At 31.8% G+C, this 19,326-nt stretch overlaps 1 protein-coding gene across 1 annotated transcript; it reads right to left on the bottom strand.

The window, feature by feature from the left end:
• Positions 1 to 4,874: 4,874 nt before the first annotated feature.
• LOC115950927 (protein IQ-DOMAIN 14) lies at positions 4,875 to 8,058 on the bottom strand. The gene is made up of 4 exons (XM_031068205.1): positions 7,153 to 8,058; positions 6,712 to 6,951; positions 5,623 to 6,315; positions 4,875 to 5,274 (listed from the first exon to the last, which is right to left on the bottom strand). Exons 1-4 carry the CDS (start codon positions 7,603 to 7,605, stop codon positions 5,254 to 5,256), a joined length of 1,407 nt encoding a protein of 468 aa, XP_030924065.1. The 5' UTR covers positions 7,606 to 8,058; the 3' UTR covers positions 4,875 to 5,253.
• Positions 8,059 to 19,326: the final 11,268 nt, after the last annotated feature.

The following is a 19,326-nucleotide window of genomic DNA, read 5'->3' as shown; positions in this document are numbered from 1 at the left end:
AATTGAAAGTTTGAAACAAATGGTTATTCGAGAAATAATGGTCAATGCTTTCAAGATGATCTTGATTTTAAGATTTCAAATTAAGAAAAATGTTAGGGAATGAACATTCTACACATATATACAGACTAACCGACAAAATTGATTTGATCCAATCAAAGAAAACAAACCAAATACTAATGATAAAAACATAAATAAGACAGAGTATATGGGAAAGCAACTACGTACAGCCAGGTAAAAGGCTAACTCGGCTGGTAAATATGCACTCTTCTATACATAATAGCAGACACCACATATATATCATAGGCAAGTATATGATAAGTGGCAAGGGGTTATATCAAATCTATCTTTTACGACTAAAATTGTCACTCCCAATAGTCCCCCTAATAAAGATGTATTATTTTGTATAAGAGTTATATATATTCCATTCACATGGTGTGAATTCATATATTCCGTTCACATGGGATGAGTCTCACATTTGTAATTGTGGGAGACTAATCCTTATGTGAGGAATGTTATATAGAACAACGACACAAGATATCAACTTCCTAAAGAAAAAGGGTAGACTTAGAAGTCATGCATGACATTTTCTAACAAGAGTAACGTTGTGACATAAAATATTTTGCAATTTTTGTTTTTCACAATTGGTAAATGTGGTAATTCATAATTAATGGAAATATTAAACATACTACTATCATCACTTTTTCATTGATCAATCATAACCTATCACACCCTTCTTGGTGGTACTAGTGGTGGGTTTATTAGCTTGAGGTGTGACATAAATTTGGATGTCCCACATTCAATCCACCGTAATATTTGTCCATGAGGTTTTTAGGATGTCTCATAGGTAGGAAGTGAAATAGTCTAGTCAAATGTTAAACACCATTTCCTTGTATGAAAAAAAAATGGTCACTCTTATAAATTGAAAAAAAGTTCATTAAAAAAATTGCATATGTAAATTTTGCAACACAAGGATTTTATGAGAGTGAAATGGTATCAATGTCTGGTAGTAAAAATAGGTTAGCCATTTTCTTGTGAACTTTTATAAAAGGATTGTATGAGAGTGAAATGGTATCAATGTCTGGTAGTAAAAACAGGTTAGCCATCTTCTTGTGAACTTTTATAAATTAGTTAGTAATTTGTGCAATGAATGAGAAAATTTAATAACATATGATTTTATCTAATAAAAATTAGGGTAAACTATGTTTTTAATCCCTATCCTATACATCATATTTCAATTTGATCCATAATCTTTCAATTGTGTCAATTTGGTCCCTAACCTTCAGTACTGTGTCAGTTTAGCCTCTGCCGTTATCTTTTGGATGAAAATTGACGACGTGTTTAATAGCTAAAATAAAAAATTAGCTTCTGTTGATGTGAGAATAAACTAAAATTTTATTTTGGCCATTTGTCATGTCAGCAATTTTCATCCAAAACAAAATTGACATGACACTGAAAGGTTAGGGACCAAATTGACACAATTGAAAGTTTAGAACCTAAATTGAAATATGGTGTAAAAGATAGGGATCAAATATGTAGTTTACCCTAAAAATTACTCTCTCTTTTATTTTTTGTATAAATATGAATTTGATAATTATGAAAATTATTAATAAACCTTTATTATTACTATGTTTGTATACAGAATTTTAAATATAAAATTTGATAATTATGGTAATTATTAATAGGTATCTATTTTGATTGTGTTTGTATACAGAACTATTCAATATGCAATTATGATAATTATCAATAAGTATTTATTATAATTGTATTAATATATGAAACTATCTATTCTATCATTTAATAAAAATGTAATGTGACACCGTCGCACTCCCTTGGTGCGATGAAGTGTGGGGGGCAAGGGCCGGGGTTCAAGTCTCCAAAAGGGAGTTTCACACACATATACACTTAAATTAGGCTAGAGTAGAATTCTATCTTGTATAAAAAAAAAAAAATGTAATGTGACAAATTTTAATTAAGAGTTTAAATAGAGAATAGAATTCTCAATTAAAACACATATATATACACACAAACGTACTAGTATACTGAAGTGTAAAATTGTGAAATGTCACTAGTTAATAACTTGTCCAATTCATCTTAAAAAAAGAAGAAGAAGAAGATAACTTGTGCAATGCACGAAAAAGTTTAACATAATAAGATGTTTTTCTCTCTATTATTATTTTTGTATAAATATGAAATTTGATTGTGGTTATATATTGAATCTTATGTTATACCAATTAAAGAATATGATGTGTAAAGATTATGATGGAGAGTTTAAATATAGATTGAAATTTAAATTCAATTACTATATATATATGGTACAATATTATAAAGTAAACCAAAAATCGAACTTCTTCAATTTTATAGACATTATAAATTATAGACTAGTTAATAACTTGTGTAATGTACGAGAAAGTTTAACATAAAATGAGTTTTTATCGATTTATTAAAGCTAAAATATTATCTGTATATATTAAGAGGATTCAGAAAATTAAGTTATTGCTTTTTTTTTTTTTTTTCTGTCAAAAATACCCCTAAAGTAATTAACCAACAACTTAAAAATGAGGTTAAAATAGTAAGTTGACAAAAATAATAAATTCCTACTTCTACGTTGAAATGTTTTTCTGTTTCTAATAAACTCCTACTTTTACATTGATTTAAATTCCTAATTCTATTTACTAACTCCCTACAATCTACAAAACTCACCCCACGTATTCTTTTTATTTTTTTATTTTTACTTCATCACGATGTATTTGTTTCTTCTATCCTCATTTTCATTACACCCTTAGGGTTTTTTTTTTTTTTTTTTTTTTTTTTTTTTTTTTTTGGTAATTGGAAAAAGTAGAAATATCAAATTATAATAAATGCAAACTATTTATTTTTACCCAAAAAATAGAAGAGCCTCACGTGTGTGCTCAGAGGCTAGTTATTATTATTATTTGTCTCCATTTAGTATTTACAGGTTAAACTTAACAATCTTTTTTTTTTTTTTTTTTTTTATAAATTTTTTGTTAAATAGATTGACAAGGAAAAGCAAAAAGAATAAGACCCATAAGATATCACAGGAATCAAAATATTGATTTTGGGCTATATTTGAAACTCCGACAATATCAACAAGAAAGTAAGTTTGAGTAGGACTAGTCACTACGGTGAGGATAGAATGTAAATCCAATTAGTCACTGGCACTGCATCTGTATGGGTATGGCCCATGTGTTGTTTTGTTGAATTCAACCAAATATACGGTCTCCAATCTCCATAGGGTCCTACTGTGTTGGGATTTTGTCAAAGATGGTTTGTCTTTAGTTCTTCAACCACTTCGATTTTTCATTAATCTGTGAATCTACGGGCCTTTTGGGCCAAGCATAGAAGAAAGTTAGACCAAGATCTAAAAGTTTCATCTGTTTAGGCCCAAGTACAGCTTGCAGCTGAAAACTCATGTTATTTTTTGGAGGAGCACTGTATGGTCAGATAAACCAACTAGTTTTAAATTCTAATATGGGCTTCTAAAAGCCCGTTACTGAAAGCCATAATGCTAGTAGGCTGATTTGAATGGGCTTTTAGAACTTGGATAGGCTTCTATTCTAGGGAAATGAATAGTGAAGATTTTGTTTCAATTCCTTCTCTAACAAATATGTTGTAACAAATGGAGTGGACGTTAACGTTGAGATTGCAATGGGATCAATCAATAGCTATAATGTATTGATTCACCAAATCCATCTTTGAACTCACAATGTTATCACTCATCCCATCTTTGTTTGTAAATTCTTTGACTCTCAATTTTGTGATTTTTTCTACAATGTTCATATAATTTGAATCTTTAACTTATATCTTTTGTTTACACCTTTCTGCATGAATAGTTGAATAAAATTTACAGTCAAAATTACACATTGATCCCTAAATTTTAGCTTACAAACAATTTTAGTTTCTAACAAATTTATAGTGACCATTTTTAAATGTGTCTAATAGAGTAATGACACATCAGTTTTTTGTTTGGCTACATTATCTAAGGGACTAAAAGTAATTATTTAAAACATAGATATGCCTCCAATGAGATTCTTGACCTTAAATTTTCAGTTGCTGATGTAACTCGCTCCTTTTTTGACATGATTATATTCATTTTTGAGTTACAAATCATTTAAAGTCAAGATTTAAAAGGGATATACTTATAGCATCATTTCTATCATCCATGAAGGATGCCTGTTCTAGTGACTCACAGGAGTGTGGTGCTTAATGGCTTCAATTGAGAGTAATGATATTTGGACTCCAAATTCTCATTGACTAATCTACTTTCCCATATGTTATTCTTCTCAGATGACATGCACTCTGTACCTTAAAGCATAGTCCACAAATAAGGTATACATAGGTTCTTATAAGTTAGTAGTTACTACTAAAGTAACTAGTGTCATATTCTTCTCATGATGTAATTTCTAAAACCATGGCTTTGGAGGTGAGAATATGGATAGGACTGATGCATATAACGTATACAACCAAAAGCTTTTGAGTTTGCTCAGTCACTTCAACTGGACCATCCTACAAGAACAAGTACTTACATCTCAGAATAGGAGTATCAAACTACAGATGACAAAAATAACCTCCATGTTGCAAGAAATATAAGGAAATTGGTTTCTGTATTATGAGGTTTTTTCGTTGCCAAGCACGGCTATCTGATACGATAGTTGATGTCAAGGATCTAGGCCTGAGTATAATAAAGATCTTATTCATGAGTAACTCTAGATAACTTATAACTATGGAAAGGGTAATACAAAGGACCTTGCAGTAGAATATTAGCAGGGAGACCTGCGAATCAGTTGCAAACTATGTAGATCTTACTCAATATATGCATACTAAGAAAAAGATGCAAACAATAGCTTGTTACGATATGACTGGAAAATCACACTTCATAAATTTTTATAGACAAATCAGAAAGCAAATAAATCATGTCTCTCATGAAGTTAACCTTAACTTTACATTTTTCAACTCAGGAACACATTCAGCCAAAATATGCAGAAACACCAAGTGGAAAAAAGATATTGACTTTACATAAAATTGACTTACAATATGGCACTACCTTGCAATAACACTGAAATCCAGAAACTAAGGGGGAAAATAAGTCAGAAAACTTAGCAGCTTCTATATCAAACATTTCACCATATTTGGTCATTCCTTGCTGATGCTTTCATTATCTGCTTTGTATCTGCATGTTTCTTCTGGTTGGACCATATACAAGTTTCAGTCATTATTGTGGTGAAAGATGCATTGTTAATACCTATTTCCATGAGGCTGCAGTCACAACAAAAAGATGATACAACTTGATCAGGTGTTGATTAAGATTAGCTACCATCAAGCAAATTGTCTTCTTTTAGAGAATTTCTACGTTCTCTTCTTCAAGTGTTCTTTAACTTGTTTCCCCTTTTTCTGGATGAATTATGATAAGTTACTAATTTTCCCAAAAACTTAAGCTATTAGGAAATGGTAAATTTTTAAATGGGAAGTAGTGCGTTGTCATGGTTTTAATTTATGACCACCAATTCTAATACCATGATAAATTACTAGTTCTTCCAAAAGCTTAAGCTGATTGAAAATGATGAAGTTAATAATTTAACCATTATTCTAAAACATTACACTCACATCGTATGCTGCAAGAGATCTGCAGTAGTTTGTGTTTGTGAGCACTGTACTGGTGGATCCACACTCACTGTCTTTGAGTGAAACTGTGGATTTGTCAAGCTTGATTGACCATGGATATTGGTAGTTTTGAGCAGTAGAACCCACATGTGAAGAAGACCGCTGCATCCGCACGGCCCTTGGGACATTCCTTCCTTCCATTGATACTCTACGCCGACTAGGTTGCCTCTCAATTGAGTCTGGTGGCCTTTGCTTTGGTGCACTCTGTGAACGGGCTTTAGCCCTTGAGGATTCTGTATTAGCCATGTAATTTGGGAATAATTGATAGTCATAGGACATAGTTTCTGCATAATCTGGCCTGGGAAATGCAAAAGGAATTCTTGTTGGATCAGGTTTGGACACAGCAGAGTAGTACTGAGGACTGCTTTGTGCTGTGGTGAAGGAATAGTCCTCAAAATGGCCACTGCAGGCTCTTGGGCTCAATTCAGTCAGAGCTGATGGAACTGGAGAGGCCTGGAAGTTGTCTTGCTTTGAGTATGCACATTGTACTGCATAATAAGTGGATGTTCTATGCTCCTCTCTTTCATTTTGTGTATGGTTAGAAGAATAGCTATTTCTGCTCTTTAAACTTCCTTTTGATTCACCAAGATCCATCTCCACAATCTTAATATTCTCCTCCATTCCTTTATCCGTCTCCTGGATGCACAAAAACCAAAGTGCATATCAATTTTCATCAGTAGTGTTACTTCTTTACCAAATTGCACGATCAGTATTGTTACTTCTTTACCAAAGTGCATATCAGTAGTGCTTTTTTTTTTTTTGGGAGAATCAGGCAAAGAAGTAAAATTAACTAAGAAAGGAATATTTTTCTAGTGCTAAGAGAAACCCATAGAGAATAAATGAAATTTCAAACTAAATCGACAAGTTTCAACCATCATTATTGTTGAACATATATTAAGGGCTACAACAAAATAATAAATATATTCCCAATTTTGGAAATATATAGAATGACCCATTTCTAAAAGATGCAATGCAGGTAATTTCTCTTTCATAGTAAAGATCTCAAATAGGAAAATTAATGAAATAACTAACATGATAGGTGTGACTGAACCGATTGTCCTGTGTTGATTTTCTGTGGGTAGATTGCCTCTGGTTAACAGGATTTGCTTCTAATTCAGCCATCCGGATCCTCTGTGCCCGAGCTCTAGCCTGTACCGTCACCAATGCCTGCATGCACTTTAGTGTAGCTGTGGCCTGTTTCCTCACCAGGTGACCTCTCACCAGTGCCTGCAGCTTCACTAATCCTTTTAATGCAGACAGTGCTTTCCTTGCCTGTAACAACACCATTGAAATAGCTCACAATTAGCATTTTCATCTTGCCAACATCTGGGTCATTATCTGTGATATTTGTTTTATAATTCAATTGTTGAGGAAACTAGGTAATAACACCGAGTTATAAAGCTCTTGGCAACTTCTCTGAGTTTAAAACAGAGATATTCACTGTTATACATAACTACTGATAGAGTTTCTTACCAAATAAGAACGAAAAACGGATTGAATTTTTATTGCAGAAGCTTCTTCAACTGCAGTGACTCTGCCATTGGCAACTGCGGTGAGTCGGATCATTGCAGCTGCAGCCTGTGCAGCAGCAACGGCTGCATCAGCGGCTGCAGCCGTGGCTGCTGCCATTGCCAAGGCATGCTTTTTCTGCTCATTCTCAACGTCCAATGCATTCTGCACCGCTTGTGGCGTGGTGGCAATCTGTTCTGTAGAAATCGAGTCCTTTGGAGCGGCTGATGCTGCAGTGGCTGATGATCTTCGAAAACTCCATCTCCTTTTCTCTTTTGGGGTCGTCTGTAGACTCGAAATTGGAGTTGTTGGATTATTCTCAATGGCAATGCAAGAAACTTGATTACTTGGAGCACACTTTTCCTTGTCTTTCTTCCCTGTCAAGAAGCTTCTAAGCCATTTCCCTGTCTTCCCCATTTTCGTCAAATCTTTTCTAAGCTGCAACTGTATCACACTGCAACAACATACATATGAGAACGCAACAATTGGTATTGTTAGATCTCACTCTTTCTATATTCGAGAAACTGCATTCAACACTATAATGGTCCAGCTTATTAGTACTGAACTTATTGCTCTTTGTTTGGACAGCCTAATTTCATTGTTCTATTATCCTATCACATTTATCACTTCTCACTTCCACCTCAAATTATTCCTATTCTATCATAACTACTATTTAAATTGGATGGTTTGCTCTTTGATCTATCATTGTTTATTCAATAAGTTTAGTGGCACCACTTTTTCACAACTGCAGTTAAAATGATATGTTATGATTAATACATAATAAATAAAAGTATTGTTATCGGTAGATAATTTTGAAAATAATATTATTCCAATCACAATAAAATATGTCAAAAATTGTGAAATTTTTTGTATAGGGTATGGCCATGTTGATGGGGAAAGAAACAAAGAGGAAACACCCAAATAAGCCACTTGCTTCCCTCGTGGAAGTTCAAGGCAGAGATTCCTTTACTTTGATTAATTGAGCTTTTTGTCAGCTACCCATTTTATCCTTATCAGTAATCCTCATTGTGATATGGTCAGCTAGGGTGTTTTAGTCATTTTTGTTATTGTGGTTTACTATTGGATATGGAGGATCAGAAACCATGTGAAAATGGGTTCATGAACATGCAGAATCCGTGTAAAATACTCATATATCTGGGTGGGGGAAGCTGTCCATTTGGGGGGCTCATGAATTTAGAAATTGAAAGACATCTTGTTCGGGTCCACAAACAAGTGTATGAACAAGGGGCCTGGGTGGTGAACACGTGCTCAGTCATTCTATCCTAGCCAGTAGCTAGCTAGCTAGCTAGCTCTTGGTGTTGGAGTCAAGTCCAAGCTTTCCAATGGAGCATGATCCAAGTAAGCTCACCCTGCAGATACCAAGACCATGCAGGAAGTCATCCGTATCCCACCAATCGTTTCATTGTGTCTCCTCTATTCGAATCAAAAGTGTGTCCCCAAAAAGCTTTTATTTAGCTTTACCAGAGAGCCATGCACTGCTATTAAGAGAGTGTGAAAAGCTGTTTTATTTTAATGTGATTTACTGCTTTACTGTTCCAGGGACCATTAGTTAGGTACGTGACCATAAGATATGTAGATCCTGATTAAATGTGAAAAATGATGCATACAAGGAAGAGTAGGTATGGGCTGTGAAGGCGTGTTACAAGGCTTATATTTATTAACTAATTCTTTGTTTGAACACATATTTATTAACTAATTCTTTGTTTGAACACATATGGTAGAAGCATTCACAATCTAAAATCTATGATTTTAATAAAACATCTCTCTACACTACCTAATAAGACTGAAGCAATAACTCTGAGACCATTTGTTACAAGACTTACATGTATAGCATCATTCTTTATTTGGACATATGATAGAAGCATGGAAAATGTACAATCCATGATTTTAATAGAACTTTAACACTTCATAAAACTGAAAGTAAAGTTACATCAACCTCATTGCTTTTCATTCTTCATCATTTTTTTTTTTTTTTTGCAGTTTCACTAGCTTTTTAGGGCGTTTCCGTTCTTCATCTCCTTTAGGTTAGGTATCGCTTCGACGCCTTGTGCTAATACTTATAATGCCTTTTTTTGTGACAATAATAGCACTTTGCTTTTTTTTCTTTTTTTTGGTACATGATTTGAATAATTCTTACGCACAAAATTTTTTGTTGTTGCTTACAATAAAAATGGAAAAGGGGGATTAATCAAAATAAGGTTTTTTTTTGGTTGGAAAGATAAAAAATATTTATGTTTTTCATTATGTGTGTTTTGTAGAGAGGATGTAAAGGTGAAAGGATATAAAATTAATTATTATTACGCTCTTATTAGGAAAACAAAAAAATGGCAGTAATTTTGATATTTTACTTCTTTCAAGTTTTCTCCCCAACTTTTCACTTCATTTTAGAGAAAAAAAAAAAAAAATTGTGGGCATGGAGGAAAAACTCTTTCATCCCCATTTTTCTTCCCTAATTTCTTCCCTTACCAAATAAGAGAAAATGACATTTCCTCTTATCCTTTTCCTCCCCTATTTTTCATGCTCTCTAAAATCTCTGTTATAAAAGAATCGAGTAATACCACTAATCCATATCACTCTTACTAATAATATATTAAAATTTTTACATTGATGGACCCAGAAGAAATTAATGTTTCACACTAGTAAAATCTTTCGCACGCAATATCCATGCAACTTAGTAATAAATTGCCAACCATATATCTGTAGTTTTTTTTACCCCTCTCTCATAGGTCTTGGATTAAATTATATAAATTTGGGTTATGACTCGTGTAATAAAATCAGCATGATGATAAATTAATAATTTAATATATACCTCCAATCCCACCTGGACAAGGGGGACTTCATTTAGTCATAACTGATGCATCTTTATTTTTTTTGGTCATTGAATGATAATAACTGCATTTGATTTGATCTTATCTACCTTTTATTTTGCATTATATAAACAATTCGCAATAAAAGACAAATGCTAACTAATTATATTTGTATAATACTATAATATATTCAAATAGAAAAATTCCCTCATTATCAAAAAAAGGAATAATTCCTTTAAAAAAAAAAAAAATTACAGCCTCTAGAACCGGTGGTGTTTAGTTCATGAACATTGAGTTAATGGGGTCTGGCCCATCTCACCCATCATAGATGAGTTAAAATTGCATTATTATCTATTGATTGTTTACTTATAATGAAACAATTAGCTGGCTGTCACATGGTATGTTTATATGCTCCCCCTTTGACTCAGTGTTTGGTTCTGGGAAACACTGTTTGGGGATTTGCCCATTTAATTTCTTCTCCCGCAACTCTAATCAATCATTAATCATGTTCTAAATGACATTATCAAGGCATGCATCTCTCTCTCTCTCTACTAAATAGAATGACTTGGAAATGGTAATAAGTTCACTTTGGGACCAAAAAAAAAAAAAACTTTCCAAATTCAAATACAAACCCTTTATATTTTAGATATTTTATCCCAAACTCATCTTTCTTCTTCTCAAAAAAAAAAAAAAAAAAAACTCATCTTTCTTTTATTTTTCAAAAGCCCAAGCCCGTCTCATACATGGCCATTCATCTAACCATTAGTTTTTTTTTTTTTTTTTTTTTTTTTTTTTTTTTTTTTTTTTTTTTTGGGGTGGGGGGGTGTGTGGGGGGAGATCTAACCATTAGTTGGGTTGAATGATATGGTTGAATGAGTTGAGTTATTTTGGAAGAACCTATAATTAAACACCTGAAATGATATTGATATAAATTGAAGTGTTAGTGAACACTTATACACTAAATTCAACAATATTTAAAGAAAGAAACACACATATACTTTTGTTATAGAAACCACATATTTTTGTGTAAATAAAATTAATAATTGAAATATTTTAGTAATGTAAATACCTAATTGGGTAGATTTTAGAACATATTGTGTAAAACCCAAACCCATTTAAAAATTCTCAAATCCTTATTATTAATATTAGGTTGGGTTAGAAAAGTACTAAACTTTACCCATTGTCTTTGGAAAAGATTTTTTTAGGATTTGTATACAAGATATGTTATTGGTAGACCAAGTAAACAAGTTTGGTTAGGCAAGTATGATTAGTCTAGGTCAAACTAAAACAAGCTACTATTCTTGTTACCTATTTTCTGGGACGAAACCAAGATTTGTAGTTAGGGGGCAACTTTGCTACTAGTTGTGTATGGTGACTTAACCACTTAGATTTTTTTTTTTTTTTTTCCTGACTTTGATGCGTGTTGTTGGGTAATGACAATTATTTTGTTTGAAATTTTTTAAAAGGTCAAGTTATTTATCTTGAATAAAATTAGTTGATTAGACTTAATTTTTTTAGTTTTACTATTGGTAATTTTTGTTGCTGAACTAATTTTTTGGGGCTTGTATATTTTGTTTTAAGTTTTAAATTTATAGATTTTTTATGGTCTTTAAAAAGAAGAAAATGCTAGAGTTACAATTTTTTTTTTTTACAAATTACTGATGTAGTGAGTGGTTATTGGTAAGTAAAAAAGTGATATAAGTGGTGGACCTAGATGTGAACAAATAAGAATTTGCTACCTCAAGAGTTTGCAAAAATATTGTAGAAAAATTTGTAGCTATAACATCACTCTTAAAAGAATTAATGATATTATTAAGGGGGCAAAGTGTAATTTTATAGAACAAAATTATAAAATTAATACATAATATATATTCTAATATTTAAAAAAAAAAAATTGGGGGGGCCATTGCCCCCCCAAGTCAAAGGCTACCTCCGTCCTTGCCTATTCTTGCCCTTTCGTGGTCGGGTCAACTCATGATGACTTGCAATATTTTCCTTTGTATTGGAAAATAAAAATAACACAAAAAATGTTACAAAGCTACCTCAACAGTTTGCAAAAATATTGTAGAAAAATTTGTAGTTATAACATTACTCTTAAAAGAATTAATGATATTATTAAGAGGGCAAAGTGTAATTTTATAGGAAAAAATTACTAAAATTAATACGTAATATATATTCTAATATTTCAAAAAAAAAATTGGCCTCCCCAAGTCAAAGGCTACTTCCGTCCTTGCCTATTCTTGCCCTTTCGTGGTCGGGTCAACTCATGATGACCCACAATATTTTCCTTTGTATTGGAAAATAAAAATAACACAAAAGATGTTACAAAGCTACCTCAAGAGTTTGCAAAAATATTGTAGAAAAAATTGTGGCTATAACATCACTCTTAAAAGAATTAATGATATTATTAAGGGGGCAAAGTGAAATTTTATAGAACAAAATTACTAAAATTAATACCTAATATATATTCTAATATTTAAAAAAAAAAAAAATTGGGGGGGCCATTGTCCCCCAAGTCAAAGGCTACCTCCGTCCTTGCTTATTCTTGCCCTTTCGTGATTGGGTCAACTCATGGTGACTTGCAATATTTTTTAAATTAAAAAAAAAAAAGGCAAACTTAAACATAATTTGTAACATCTGTTGTGTTATTTTTTTTTTCCAATACAAAGGAAAAAAAAATTAAGAAAACACTCAAACATAAAAGTTAATAATACAAAAATCCTTAATTTTAAGGTCTTATATATAACAAATTGTAGTAGTCTATTATAAAAAAGAAAAAAAGAAAAAAAAAGTAGTCTAATAATTCTACAATAAAAGCAAACAAGTGTATTTGTTGTATATAAAACATTAAACAAAGTTGAATCACATAAAATAACTAAATATATATATATATATATATATATATTAAACATAAATGTAGCATGGTAAGTAAAGAAAATTACATAAATAATTAGTAAGAAAAATCTATAATAAACTTGTAAAATAATTATCCATGCTAACAGTAGATTCAATGTTGGAAATATATATTTTATTTGATTTGAGAATTGTCCTCAAGTTGATGAGCAATGCTATCATTATTTCATTATTAATAAATTTTAAACTTTAGAATAAAAAAAATGGGGTCAATAACAAATTAAAATTTTAGATTTTATAATAGAGACTTGGCAATTAACCAATTGTCAGGTCAGGTCCTTTAATGGGCACGATTTTAATTTTGTTAAGTCTATTTATTGGTTTATTTTGTAGAAGATAGTTTAAAGGTACTCATCATCTAGTGCAATGTGGTTGTTGCTGGTTTATTTTTAGTAGCAGTATAGCAACCCGCATGATGCATGGTTTAATTCAAATTAATATGTAATGTAATGTAAATTGTAAAGCAAAGATTTATCGTAAAATTGAACAATATGGCAGACAATATTAAAACCCCTAAAAAAAGATTTCCTTTTCATTGTACTTCACTATTCATTAATTCCGTATTGTCATTCATGTAATACAGATTTCCTTGCTAGGCATATTGATGTTGTTCATGTGCAATGTGGATTGAGGACACCCATGTTTTTCAGCTGGCAAATTAAGGACACCTTCAACTTCAATGAAAAATTAGGCCTATCGACACTGACAGCATGGCCAAAGTGTCTCTAAACTATATCTTTATTTTTAAAACTCTCTCTCTTTCTTGAGAGAGAATCTCTCGGCAGTCGGCACACATGGCCAAAGTGTCTCTATTCTTTTTCTTCTAGATATGGTGTTTTCTCTCAGTGGTTCTTGGAGAGCATAGGATTTTTGTTTTGCAGTTTGCTTGGATTGATACTTCTTCTTAGCAATGGGATGTTTTTCCTAAATGGTCCCGGTATTATATATATATATATATATATATGCTATTCTCCTTTGTTACTTGTAATTATTTTATTTTCACAATAAAATACTATTGTTTTCTCTAAAATATTTATAAAAAATCAATGAAATTCTATTAATTCTGATTTTAAAAAAGAAAAGAAAGAAAAAAAGAAGAAGAATAGGACTCTAATCCAATCCATATCCAGAAAACAAAAAAGAATAGGGCTTTATATGTCATTGCTCATGGAATATTTGATAAATGATTCAAATCAGTGAATAAAATTGAACCAGATAAATGAAATTATCTTTAGAAATTAAGGTACACCCATATTATATTTTTAGGATTGTAACACTAACAATTTGAATATTCAATTACGCATGAACAATGACATATAAAACATACGTCGGTGAACCAGAAAGGGGAATTATATACATCGACAAAATACAAAAAAATAAATAATTGATTTCATTTAATTCAAATTTAGATCCAGAAGACACAGGTGGGGGCAACGGAGATACCAATGTCTTCTTCTTCTTTTTTTGAAAAGGATACCAATGTCTTCTTCCTCCATTTGATTGTCAATCTCAAATCAATCATGTGGAAATCCGTACATATTTCTGAAAATTAAGACATTCTATTATTTGAGCAATAATGTAAGTATGGCAGAAGATTAAAAAAAAATATAAAAGGATAAAATTATTGGTTAAGTTATTGGAGTATTGGGCTGTAGTACTAGTACCTAAAACAAACATTAATTAAATCGATATACGGTAACAAAAGTCTTCAAATGGGCTAAAAAGAATATATGTGCATGTGAAACATTGCCTGATTGAAGAAAAAGATAGATCCTCCTTTCTTTTTGTTTGGACTTTGGACCTGTATCTCTCTACCTTTCATGTTTCAAAGCACATGCTAGGTTATTTTGCTTCATTTGGATACGTAATTTCTATTTTTGGTCTTAACCTCAAGTGCAATCAATGTGGCTATAAATTCCGAATTGGCCATTTTCTTGTGCTTCTAAACAGGACTAGCTAGGCTCTTGTGGGGGAGAAAAAGGAGGGGGAAAAAACAAGGGTATACTGAAAAATATCAACAATAATTTACACTTTTATTATCTAAAATAATAAACTTTACATGCATCGTTACCGATGGACGTATGATCTAATAGCTCGTAAGCTCCCTTTTCCGTCAAATTTAACTTAACAAAAATATATATATATATATATATATATATATATAACAATAAGTAATATTTCTTTTAAAATGGTGTAAATAAAGAAAGAAAAAGTAAAAGAATTGATGTGATTTGACTTAATAGCCTATATTCATAACGAAAAGCTCCAAACGATTATAGTTTTACTATAAGACATCCTAAAATCATGGTAACTTGTGGTATTAATCATAGATTACATATTTCTAATAATATCTTAATAGATTCTATTATCCATTTCAAAGTTAAAGGGGAAGCTTGAAGACATCTCAAATTTGAAGGATAAGCTCTTGAATGAAAACCATGATCATGAATAATCAGATTGGATGCAACATCAACATCTTCCAATAGTCCCAATTATGTGAGAAGGGTAAAAAATGGGACAATGTCTTATGTCAACATCTTCCAACCTTTTTATTGCCGATGCTCTTGGATCATGTCGGATGTGCTCTCTAATGTTATATATATCTTTTGTACCTACAAATCCCCAGGGCAGCAACTATCATATATTACTCCGAAGTTAAAACAATTTTCATAGAACTTCAATTGATTAAACAAATAAAATCCCTTAAATTAGCAATTGTTTTGTATTGCACTCTTTCATATGAGCAAATTACTTGTGCAATTGTGTAACAGTTTTAGCAAAAAGATAACTTACATTATTTAATAGGATCCCTTTCAGTCACAATATTGGGCTTATTTTCATGTGCACCTGTGATGAAAGTCCAAAACTTTCATTTTCCTTAATGAATTTACCTAAAGCACACGCTGATTGCCATCACAATCAAGCCCATATACAAACAATATATTCTATTTTTATCTAGGACAAATTTCTTGTCAATTTATCTATAGGAATTCTAGGACAGAACCTGAACCCTTTAAAAAAAGGCATTTGTTACCGCGGTTAGGTGGAAAAGAATTGATAGTGTTGAATGATGAAAATTTAGTGGACTATGAAAATTTAGTGGACAAGGAAAATATGGTTGATGCTAATGCTAATGATGCAATTGATGGAGATTGTTTTGTTCATTGTCCTCCACTCTCAAAGACGAAAGGTCGCCCAAAGTAAAAAAGAATGAAAGTTGGAAAAGAATTGGGAAAGCAAAAGAGAACTTGTGGATTTTGTAAGCATGTTAGCCATAACATCTCTAAATGTCTAGAGAAAGAGAAGGAAAACTTAACTTCCTCAAATGGTGCAAAGAAAATGAAAAATTATACTTCAATAGATATAGGATTGAACCCAATATCTTAAGGCATACATTAACTGAAACCTTAAAAAAATCGCTTTCACATAATATTGAGAATCATCGTGTACAAACCAGTGCCATAGTTCAAGTCGGTTGTCGTGATTGGTCACTGTTTGATAAGTCGTAGCTCAATCTATGTGACACCAAAGTATCTGGACAAGACTTGTGGTCCTATAAATTGTAATGAGGATCCAAAAGGAACAAAATTATTCCTTCAAAGCCGTCAAAATCAAACAGGTTGCGACAGCATTGTATTTTTGTATAAGCAGGACAAGAGTGGTGATGTCCAAGGATCTTGGTGACCGAGGCCATTACAGGTCGCCTTCAGGTAGTCGGACCAATATCACCGGTGTTCAAAACCAGTGCCACAAACCCAATTGTGGTGGAATTCGGATTTTAGTTTTTGGGACTAAAGAATAAGCCAATTTTTTTTAAATTCAAGAAAGAAAAATATACTAAGTTTCATAAAACTATTATTCATTCATATTGTTAGCAAAATATAAATATTTAGATTTTAAATCATTCAATAATAAAAAATAGAACACGGTGTGCTTTTAAATTCTGAAAATAATTTATGATTAGTTTTGTGCTGAATTCAACATACAAAATCAATTAGTGGTTCAGAAAATCATCTTTCTTTTTGTTGTGAAGAATAATTTTGACAAAATTTACAGCTAAAAATAGTTTTGTAGTGGTAGTAAAAACAACAAGAATAAGTACAATTATTCTATAAACAAATTGGTAGATTGTTGATTTCTTACTAACCATTTTTTCACAATTCAAAAAGAAATTATGATAAAAATTTTTTATTTTATTTATTTATAAAACATACTTGCTTCAAATCTACTGCCATCGATATCTAAATCTTGAAGATTAGTTTTTTGTTATATAAAACAAATAAAGGAGTCTAGAAAATATTATTGAACCATAATATTGATATCCATAAAACTCAAAAGAGCACCTTACCTCACAAAGCAGCTTAGTGAATTCAAGGGAAACAAACTAGGTTAAAGAGCATTCTGGTTTTTTGGGCTCTTGGCAAATTAAAGAGCATTCTTAGATTGCTCTGGACACTGTCAGAAATGCCTACAAGCAACACATTTTAAAATAGATGTCAATCAACTGGGCTCTCTCGGTCTCCCGAGCCCAAGAGACTTTGGGTTTGTAATCGTTCATCCCCAAAATGAAATAACGGTCTCCAAATATTTTGGTTGGCTCTCAAAGCTTGAGCTTGTCCCTTATGCTCGAGCCATAGTATTAGCTTATCTTTGCCCGACTAGTTGGACTCTGATTGTTGACTGTCATTACGTGTTTGGGCTATTGCTTGGACCCAATGGTTCTCTTCTATTATCCTATAGTATTTATTTGTAACCAATTTGAACAAATTTAGTTGTTTCTATTATTCTCATTCTAATGAAAACAATTTTGGAACAGATTATTTAGAATCCATGACATAATTCGCATGAAAGGAGAGGCAGCAATATCTATGACTTTCAAAGTGTTAGCTGAGGGTCATAGGTAAGTTTAAAAATTAGGGTAAATTCTAGATAACTACCTGAGGTTTGGGGAAATACCAAACACATCCAAGACAATTGAAGAACAACCATTTTAGTCCTTAAAGATGAACACCATTAGCATGCCGTTTGTTCACTCCACCCAAAACAAAGTTCACTTCACCCAAAACAAAAGTTGCACAGCTTTTTCTCCATTTTCAAGAATGAATGTTTAGGTACCCCAAACTCATTTGTTCCTGCCAGCCTTAATGCATTTTGCAAATGCAAATGCTTTCTAGTTTTAGTCCATTTTAGTCCAGCTATGGGACCCATTGTTTGATAATAAATAAATGCAATTTCATTCCAAACAAACTCAATTAAAATGCAAATAGTCCAGCAAATCACTTGTGAATGAATCAATTGAATATATACAAGAGTCCGTAATTCTATATAAATCATAAAGCAGACTTCTATTTCATGGGATTACATATGTATATGAAAGATTTAAGGAAATATGTTTTCCTTTGATGAAGTTGTTGTAAACATGTGTACTATATTTCCTTGATAGTGGTAATCTATGCAATTGATTAGCTGTGGACTTTGTGTGAGAAGAGGATTTTTCAATCAATCCCATGATATTTGCATAGCCTTTAATATTTGAAATATTTTTGTTACCGGATATATCAACACTCCTAATGTGGGAAATTTCTTTGATCTAGGAATTTTCCTTAACAACAACACTTCTTACATATAGATAAGATAATTCATGATTGTACAACCATGTCAATTGGTTAAATAATGTTATGCATAAGATAATCCACTTTCACATTCTTATGATGAAAACATTAAAAAAAAAAAAAAAAATCTGTTCTCACAAAATTAATAAGTAACAAGTATAGACAAGTAAGTTCAAATTTGCATTTGCATTCCCATTAAGTTCATAATAAATATTCATTGACAGCATTGTCAAAGTCATATATATCATTAGTTACATTCACAGCATTTGTACCATCTATTACTTACAAAAACTTACACTAATAACCATCAGTCTAAGTTAATACATGACATGAAAAGGAAACCAAAAAGGCAAAAGCTGTCCAAGACCCACCAGGTCCATCATGTATGTAAGCTGTTCACAAGAAGTTTAGCTATATTTTGATATCAAGAACTAATTTGTACCTTTCTTCATATTAAAACTTGAACACAAGCCCTCTTTTTGTTTGCTCAGCCCGAAATTTTTTTTTAAGTAAGAGTTGAAATTCTAGCTCTGATGAAGTCTCAAAAGAACCATTGAACCAATTGACTTGGGTTACTTTCTTCTAGTTTATATTAAGAGCCCTTTGTTGCTCTTGGGAAGAGCAAGAATGATGAAAACGTGTTGGACTCAAATGTGATGATTTTGGCCTGGCGGGAATAGATAGTGTGAGGTACATTTTCTGAACTTGTTGCCTTGGAAATGAAAAAAAAAAAACTGTACAAATTTTGTTTTGTGTAATGAACAAACGGCTTGGGCAACTTTGGG

Source organism: Quercus lobata, chromosome 6 (genome assembly GCF_001633185.2).
Source record: "Quercus lobata isolate SW786 chromosome 6, ValleyOak3.0 Primary Assembly, whole genome shotgun sequence".
Taxonomy (NCBI): Eukaryota; Viridiplantae; Streptophyta; class Magnoliopsida; order Fagales; family Fagaceae; genus Quercus; species Quercus lobata.
Note: the sequence above shows the minus strand (reverse complement) of the source record. Positions and strands in the feature narration are given on the sequence as shown.